This window comes from Cupressus sempervirens, chromosome 11 (genome assembly GCF_028749045.1).
Source record: "Cupressus sempervirens isolate cs-2001-9-10 chromosome 11, ASM2874904v1, whole genome shotgun sequence".
Classification (NCBI taxonomy): domain Eukaryota; kingdom Viridiplantae; phylum Streptophyta; class Pinopsida; order Cupressales; family Cupressaceae; genus Cupressus; species Cupressus sempervirens.
Window position 1 is genome coordinate 92,001,317 of NC_143128.1, and position 9,536 is coordinate 92,010,852.

General features: G+C 35.5%; 1 protein-coding gene across 2 annotated transcripts; it reads right to left on the bottom strand.

Annotated features, from left to right (window-relative positions):
• Positions 1-699: 699 nt before the first annotated feature.
• On the bottom strand, positions 700-7,255 carry LOC149528381 (protein ALTERED PHOSPHATE STARVATION RESPONSE 1-like). 2 transcript variants are annotated; one of them, XM_089811653.1, is made up of 5 exons: positions 6,482-6,802; positions 4,885-5,916; positions 3,984-4,168; positions 3,150-3,373; positions 700-2,189 (listed from the first exon to the last, which is right to left on the bottom strand). In XM_089811653.1, the coding sequence occupies exons 2-5, from the start codon at positions 5,828-5,830 to the stop codon at positions 1,421-1,423; spliced, it is 2,124 nt and encodes a 707-aa protein (XP_089667779.1). In that variant the 5' UTR covers positions 5,831-5,916; positions 6,482-6,802; the 3' UTR covers positions 700-1,420. The 2 variants fall into 2 exon arrangements, with proteins under 2 accessions (XP_089667779.1, XP_089667778.1); XM_089811652.1 differs by having other exon boundaries at positions 4,885-7,255.
• Between the last annotated feature and the right edge of the window lie 2,281 nt (positions 7,256-9,536).

Here is a 9,536-nt window from a genome sequence, read left to right on the forward strand (position 1 = left end):
AAACGAGGTTTAACTTCGTAACCTATGTTAGCAAGCAAAATCCTTTTGGGTTAGACAGCACAAGTTGTTTCAGTTACCAAGTTTTTAGGTCTCGCCACTGGCTTTTTAAAGTTTTTCTTTGATAACCAATCCCATGGTGGGACCTGTGGCTGTAATATCAAAGATTCAAACAACCTACATAATCTAAATTAGAAGAATCCTGAAGAGAAAAAGTCTTTCCTTATTTGCTTTAGCTTTGAAGATCAATATAGGGTTCATCCCATAGAGTGCCGGTTGAGTGATTTGTATTGTAGTGATCACCGAAGTTAAAACCCCCACTGGTTCCAGGATTGCGCCTTCACTGATCCAATGTGCTCGCAGGTTTGAGCCTCAACATTGATAATTGGGGGTGGGATTTTCCCTGTTTATGACCTCGCTGGTACATAGCTCCATGTCACAAGTGTTTCACATGGTAATGGAAAACGTGCAATGCCAGTGTCAAGCAGCCGCACATATTACCAATCTCAAATCATAATTACCATATTCAGAATGTTGTAGTATCTAGTATTGTGGCACAAACTGTAATCAGCTTAATCTCTGCAACCTCTTTTCTCAGTGTAACTGATTTGAGTAAAGGAGATAATTGTAGCTTTGCCATAAATGCTTTTTTCACTAAGGCGATGAAATTTTTATTGGATACCACAATATTAACAAGGCATAGTATGAAAACTATAATTCTATTATATGTATATCACAATACAGAGGAGTTCCCACAATGTAGCCGAAACCAAGGGCCACAGGGAGCACAACAGTCATTAAACATGTCTCATGGGCAGGAGGTCAAAATGCCAAAGGCAGGAATTGGCCTTTTCAAACTCTAGCATAATAAATAGCCTATTAAGCAAACATATTAGCAAACTATAAAGAAACAAAGGTCATTAAGGCCTACTTGTCTGGGAGCCTTGCAGATCTGCAACTACCTTGACTCTGAATTTTAAACCTAGCTGCAATCCTCTTGATGTGAATTATTGATCTGTGATATATAATCAATGATTAACATGAAAATTTGTGTTTCTGCAAGATGTATAGGAATTGGACTTAATTATAATATATAGAACTGACTTTTGGGGATTCCTGGTACGACTATTACATATAGTCTAGAGACAACTATTTTGTATTCAGTATATCACAATCAGGACATAGGAGGCCTTTGCTTGAATCCAATATGTACAACATGAGCACTTGTACACTTATATATAGCCTTGTCTCAAATATATACCTTCTCGGTTTTTGTTCAAGCAGCTAGCCAAAATTGTCTATTTGGATAGGTAGTCAAAATTTGAATTTTTTTGACATGAAGCTTCTGAAGGTATTTTTTCTGGGTAACTGTTTTCCTTTTCTGTGCCCATAATAGAGCAACTACAGTTTCTTATAAAATGCATTAAAACCTAAAGGACTTGGTGAGGTTATGCACATCCTCAAATTGTAGCATGCAAACACTAGAGAAGCACATCATTGCTTGGAAGACATTTGGAAGGCTTGTTTGCAGATTGTTTAAGGTCATGGACCTCGTTTTTCGGATGGAATCTTCGTGCCTCGACTTCTCATCCTGAACCTTCCTTGTAAATGCATCAATTTTAGCCTTCTTCTCTAACAAGGAATTTTTAAGACCAGAGCTACCTGTATCTGTTGCTGTTGATCTGCCAAGAGTAGAATTGGTATACTTCCTTTCCAAACTCTGCAAGGAGGCCAATTTCTTTTCAAGTTCTTTAGCAAGCCTTTCTGATTTTCTCCTGTGCTTTTGTTCCTCAGCTTGCTGTACTACCATAGCATTGATAACTGTAATAAAACTCTTTACAGCTTCAGATGCTGCCTTTTCAGGTAACCTGTCAAGTGCTTGCTGCCATTCCTCTAACAATATGGCAATCAGCCCATAACATCCCAAGTCTCCTTCTGGTAGATTCTCGGGCTGTGGGAGACTAAGTTTTATCCACTCATTTAGAGCCTGTACATACTTTCTTTGGCTTCTAATCAAGCTACAAAAAGTATTGTACCATGCAGTGACCTCAGTTTCCAGCTGAACAGTTGCCTGCCTGTGATAATCACTTGTAGCCTCTGTGCTTGGAAGACTGTTCAGATGATTGATTTGCTGCACAATATGATTTTGGACTTGATGACACTCATACATGGACCTCCACATTCTCATTAACCTGCAACATTAGCAATGATATTGTTAGGTAATATTCTCCTTGGAAAAACAATCTGGAGAGTGGATAAAGAATACAACCCAAGGTTCTAATGAAAACAGTATTTAGAGCTATTATAAGAGGAAACCACAAAAAGAGACAAATTAATAACACATCCATCAAGCATCAAATTTGATGTTTTCCATGATGATGAGAATAGTATGGAGATCCAAGGCTGATAACCTAATCAAGCCATGCAGTTGACCCCAGAAGAACATGAATTGAAGTAATCACAGGGACAGGAAAAGACTGGCATTTGATAATAAATAAAGGTGTTAGTAAAGGATCTCTAATCAAGATTACCCATTGAGACAAATAATAAGGCAAGCCAGCCAGTGGGTGAGTTCAAGCTCCCTAGTGAGGTTTGAAACTTGTGGCAGGTGATCATATTTAAAAGGATGAGACCAGCTGAAACCCTTAATATTTTTGCAAGGTTGAAATCCCTTAAACCTAAAGCTTATTAGTTAAGGGGTGGCTGTGCAGCTTATGAGGAGCTTCTTTCAAGCAGTATTTCCTAACAGAAAAAGAATACAGTGAAAATGTAAAACATATGAGACTGCTAGGTATAGAAGGCCAAGAAATGATCCATGTAGTGTACCATATGTTTGCTGAATTCCATGGGATATCATATAAATTTTCAAATTAAGGCTGATTTTATAGCAGGGGACCTCTGGGTCTACCCATAATCTATATCTCTAATTCACTCATAACTTCTCTTTAAGTATTTCGTTTATATCAATATCAAATAGCAGCATTCATCTGTATTATCGGTCTTATCCATCACAAGTAGAATATTGAGTCGCTGACAAGGCTTATCGAAGACATTAACAGAATTGAATGCACCAAATAATTGTCACAGGAAATCAAGTAGACACTTGAAAGCATTAACACTCATACATATCAAAGATAACTGCTTGTTTTTACCCTTCTGATAATTCAACAAGTTGTGGGTACAATTCATTCTCTCTCAAATTGACAATTGCTGCTGATGTTGTATTTACAGCCTGGTGTGCAGCCAGTACTTGAGATTCCAGTATAGCTACAGCTATTCTTGTGTTTTCAATCTTCTTCTCATCTTTTCGTTTCGACTCCTGATGGTGCAACAATGCCAGTTTCTTCTCATGATCTATTTTTGCTAATTCGCAACCCTGCAAGAGAATGGAAGGAACCAAATCAAATCAAAAAATGCTTGCATCCATTCAAGTTTCAGATCTAAGACTATCAAACCAAACCACGAAGCAATATCCATGACAAAGAATTTAGAAATGGTAATCCGTTGTTCAGTCCTTGTAAGCTGGTTATTTATTCTCCTACTCTCCATAAAAAAGCTTCTCATACAGACACTCAGTGTTGTTTATCAGTTCTGCCTTGAATTCTACAAGTTTCTTCGATTAGCTCATTGTAATTTCCCTCTATTCAATGTAGTTTACAACTTTACAGAACATAACCCTAGCTCATTAATGAGGACCAGCCTTTGAGCTCACTAGTTTCATATCAAAATTATTACAGTTAGAAAAGAACCCAGTTAAGCTTTAAGTAATTCTACTGCAAATTTTGCATTCTCTTTGTTTCACAAAGTCATGGCTTCATAACAGGCTAAAAATATTGAATTGCAGAGGTGACTAGGTATAGATATAAAAGCAATTTCAATAACATCCACGAGACCAAAACTGTCTATGGGACTGTAAGAAATACAATGGCTCATTTAAGTAATAAATTTGAATGAAGGGATAGGAGAAAGCAAAAGAGGACAAATACCCTGACTTCTTCATAAAGCTTCTTCTCCCCAGCATGAAGTTTCTCCAAGGTTGAGCAATGGCTTCCTCGCCTACCTGACTCTTCAATGCTCTGAAATTCAATACTATCTCTTCCAGCCAAAGGTGATTTTGAAGACCAAGACCACGACAAGGCACTGAAAACTTTAGCAGATTGGTAACTGTTCTCTGTAACACAGACAACCAACATTAAGAAGATCTAATGAAGTGCTTACGTTGAAGAAAAACAAATAAAAAAACAAAACCTACCTTCAAAAAAAAGAACCGAAGAATAGCATTTACATAGCGAAGAAGATTCAAAGCAATCAGAGATTCATATACGCAAACGTGACCATGATTTACCCACAGGATAATCCAATTTCGATTCATAAAAGAATACAGGGATGTCATGAAAAAGAGGTTAAATATAACCCAAAATTAACAAGCAACATTAAGAAGCCCTAGTGAAGTGCTTTCTTTGAGGAAAAAGAAAACTAACATAATCTACCTTCAAATAAAGAATCGAAGAATAACATTTATATAGCAAAGAAGACTCAAAGCAATCAGAGATTCATACGCAAACATGACCATGATATACCGACAGGATAATCCAATTTCGATTCGTAAAGGAATACAGGGTATCATGAAAAAGAGGTGAAATATTCTGATGGTAACCCAAAATTTCTATTTTACACAAAATCACAGGACTACTGTCCATTATGTTACCTTTTGCAAAATGGGCAGGCCTAAAAACTTTAAGTTGCAGACATGAATTTGACCTCTAGGTTGCAGGCATGAATTTGACTTAATCAGTAAAGAGAAACTCTACGATTTCGAGGATCATTAAATTGAACTGGAAATTCACATATCAAATAATAATCAGAAAGTAGATTTAGAGATCTTACTCTTGGAGTCCCCAAAATTGTGATTTAAAAAGCCCTTCGCCGTCTCAAGAATCCTTGATACCTCTTTGCCTCCTGCAGAAGCCTTCAGAAAATACTCATCTAGCTCTCTGACTATCTCTACAAGATTCTTCTTCTTCCTTGAAAGAACCATCGCCAGATCAGTGCTTTTTGTGTACCAACTGACCATGGAAGAGTTGTCATCAGTTTCCCTGCCAGGAGACTTATCAGGAAGTCTGGCGTTCACGTTTTCCACTTCTTGTTCATCCTCAAATTCTGTCTGCGTTTCATCCCATTGTTCTTCTTCCACCGCCACTGGCTCCTGTTGCTTCTTAAGCCCATCTTCTGACATGTTTCTGCTCCTTCTCGGTTCAGAAGTATAAGCGGGAGAGGAATCGCTGAAAGGGTCCCAAAAGTCCCATCCTGATAAGTGACCTGAAGCTGGTGGTGGCGGAGTTTGTGCTTCCATGTCAGAATCATGTTGGGAATTCCAGTTCTGTGTTGAGGCTGTTGAATGCTTGGGAGGAGATGATGGTTTGTTGCCACTGTTGTTGTGGTGATCCGTCAGATGGTCCGGGATACTTGAAAAATTAGAACTGACAGATCTATGAAGGGGAGGGACAACAGCCTGAGGCTGCAAATAAAGGTGGGGAGGAGGTGATGGTGGAGGAAGAGGAGGCGGTGGTGGCGGTGGAGGAAGAGGAGGTGGTGGCAATGTGATCCTATAATGGCGGAAATGATTATAAGATGAAGCCCTGTTTAGCTCCATTGATTCTACCTCTGAAAATTGTCTTAGTGTGGCACCAGTGTTCCTCAATGCTTGCAAATAACCCATTTGCGCTTTTGCAAACTCATTCCGTGAATCCACCGCTTGTTTCATCAGTTTCTTTCTCTTCTTGCACCTTGCCACTTTCTCCTCATTGTCAATCTTGGACGAAGCGCAACCCATCTGTGTTATAACTTATTCCCCTCCCAAAACAACAAGAAATATAAAACTAGAGTGTACAGACTGGTCTGAAAGCTCCCTCCACAGCTCTGGCCACAACATCAAACAGTTTAGATAGAGGTAGAACCCATGCCCAACCTCCTTCCCCTAATAAATGCATGCATTCATTGTAGCCCCACTGCCATTAAAAGACAAAAACCAAAACCCATTGTACTTCCCAAAACCTAATTCAGGGGATACCAGGCTAAGGAAACATTGCAAGTACAGACTGCCAGCATTGAATGAGGACACAAATCAATTCCCTCTGAAAACAACAACTAGAAACCAAAAAAACTTCCCTAATCACAGTTCTCCAATGCAAACATATGACTTCACCCAATTTATTCCCTTCCGCAAGTTCAATGAACAAACAAACATCACATATTAACAAAAATGCCAAAACTTTTCTGGCGCATCAAATATCAGCATTCAATCAACAAAGCACACAAACAAAACCTCTTCCGCGACAATTTCCAACTTCTTTTCACTCAACATGAAGTAACAAACCCAGCAATTTTAAGCTAATGGGCATTCATCCCATAGGTATCATTAGATTTCACAACAAAGAAACACACAACCACATTTCATATGAAAACCAAATGGGTTTCGACTTACGCTTCAGCTGAGGATGAACAATCCCTCATTTGAGAATATCAACCGAAAACCAAAAGGGTTTCAACACACGCTACACCTGAGAATGAACAATCCCTCATTTGAGAATTTCAACTGAAGACCAAATGGGTTTCAGCATTCGCTTCAGCTGAGGAGGAACAAGCCCTCATTTGAGAATCTCAACTGAAAACCAAATGGATTTCAACATACTCTTCACCTGAGAACGTACAAGACCTCAGTTGAGAACCCTACTCTCACAACCAACCAATCTCAACTGAATAGTCAAAATGCAATATATACTCATTGAATATACACCCCACTAAGCTTGCTACACAACGACCACCTACAATCTCAATGATACCGGTGCCACCAAAGGAATCCTGCACACCGCCTAGTTATAATCACACAGGCCCACCTAATCTACTTCATCAAACCAGTCAATCAAACCTTCCTTTCCCAGAATATCTCTATAATCCCACAGACATGCTCAGAACAACATATCAATTCTAAATTCCTCAAAATCCCAATCCCAATCCCCATCAAATACACGGCCTCAATCCAGTTACCAACACTTGCATTAAATCCTGAAACTTTCGCAAATTCACCACAACAAGAAAACTGAACAGACCATGATAATCAAATCCCTCAAAGACTGTGCCCATCAAACTTTGACCAATAGCATGAACCAATCAATACTAGCCCATAAACAACGCATGAAATTTCTTATCAATTATTATGAATCTTACGTAACATTTCTTGGTATTCCATTAACTTTTTCTAGTTTTTTAAAATTTGTTCACTGCATTGATATTCCTACAGTAGAAATAATTGTCTTAATTATTGAGAACCAAAAACTTTATTGTATTGCATTCAAGGCAGGTTCCACGGCCAAAGAGAAACCAAATAGAAAGGATTCTTTTAAAATCCAAGACGCATTATTAAATGTGGATGAAATTTTTCACTACCAGCTGCTATAGACAAAACAATCGATGAAATTAAGAGTGACCGTATAAAAGTACTATTTTCAGTTTTATTGTTCTTTATTGATAAAAAATTGAATATATATTTGAATACTCAAACTTGAATGACTTGTCTACATTTTGTCACACCCTATAATGGGGAACCCACTATTCGGTAGGAAAACAAATTTTAATCCTTTAAACTCTTTAGCTGTTATTAAATACAAATATGATTTTCTTCTTAATCAAGTTGAAATAACAATCTTATATTTGCATCATTTTGTGCATATATAAGTAGATTTAAGATTACTAGTGCTAATATTTTATCATTTTATAAAAGGATGAGTGGTTTTTTTTTTCAAAGAAAAAGTATTTAAATTTAATGATTTGTCTTACATATTATCATACTATACAATTAGAGGTCAACCCACTCTTAATTAGGAGGTCAATTTTATTCTAAACTCTTATTAGAATTAAATACAATTAATCTTTATAATGATATACATAGATTAGTAGATTCAAGATAATATATATAAATCTTTATAATGATATACATAGATTAGTAGATTCAAGGTAATATATATAATTGTAAGTTTTTAATTCTTGTTTTAAAATATATTGATAATTTGTTGTTTCTATAGTATAAATCTCATATTTCTTTAGCATTAATCTTGATTGTGTATAAAATAGAAAACCTATTAAAGATATGTGTGTGAATAAATGTCTTAAGACTTATAATTGTCTAATGAAAATTGTTCAAAACCATAGCAACATGTATTGTTTAAAATAACTTATCAACTTGAATCAACAATCACATCATTTGCATACCAAAACCAAAAATATCTTATATCCAATCCATCTCATTGTCAAAATAGTAAAGAAGTCTCTACATATAACAAACTATTATTTTTTGAGAGGCAAACAATCCTATGAGATATGTTTTGAACTTTTACATTGTGAAAAAGGATAGGCAACTAGTTGAACTATAATACATTTCACTCTATCCCTTTAGAAAGAGCTCGTATTGTAATATTTTCAAGCACACCACTTAATCTCAAAATTACCCTTAGATTTTTATATTTATTGTTTAGCTTACATTTACTCATATATTTGTATATAGTGCAATTTTTTAACATGTTATTAATAGATTAATGTGGGAGTTGACATAATTATCTAAATTAAGATTAGAGTTGACTCTCATAAGAATTCCATTTTATTTTCACATTCTCATTTCTTTTCTTTGATCAAACTTGTATTTTTCATTTTGAACTTAGCTCAAAAATGAATATTGAATTTTAACCCTTAACTTCTCAAAATCAATTTGATCTTCAACCTAGGCTGACTCAATCTTAACTATTCCTCATCTACTCATTTAAATGTAGAGAATTAAAAACTACACATTTCAGTGTTGTGCATAAGGACAAAGTCACAAGTTATTTAGACATGAAATTATGATTATTGGCTACCCCTTGTTACTAAAGAATTTGATAATACATGATTATTAAGAGCATAACATGAACATCTTTAATTGTCACAACATTTGAGGAGAATATATATTATCATAAAGAGGGTGACATGAACTTATGCATCCATAAAGACATATCTATGAATATGCACTTTGCGTTGTACCTCTACAAATTTATTTCGACTTATTAAATTGTTCAATGTTTTAAATTAGAGAGAAAGATAGGAAACAAGTGGCCTTTCTGTCTAAGTTATCATCGTGTCTAGGTTATCAAATTTTTTTGTTATAAAAATAATAGATAGTCGGGTTAAAAATTTAACGTGGGTTTGAGTGTAGAGATCCATAGATCAAAATTACATGTGTGGTATTGAACCAAAATTAATAATAAGCTTTGTTATAAAATATTCATATAATAAATCATAATATTAATAGGTAATATAAATCGTCAAACACAAATTTATAATAAAAAATGCTCACAATTCTTACAATAAATACCCCAATTCTCCTTTTCATCATATATTTATACATTATTTTAGAGATTACTTAATTAATTCAAAATAATTTAATAACCTTTAGATTATTTTTACTAACTCAAATCTAGTTTTATATATTTTTATGTATAACTAGATAACTA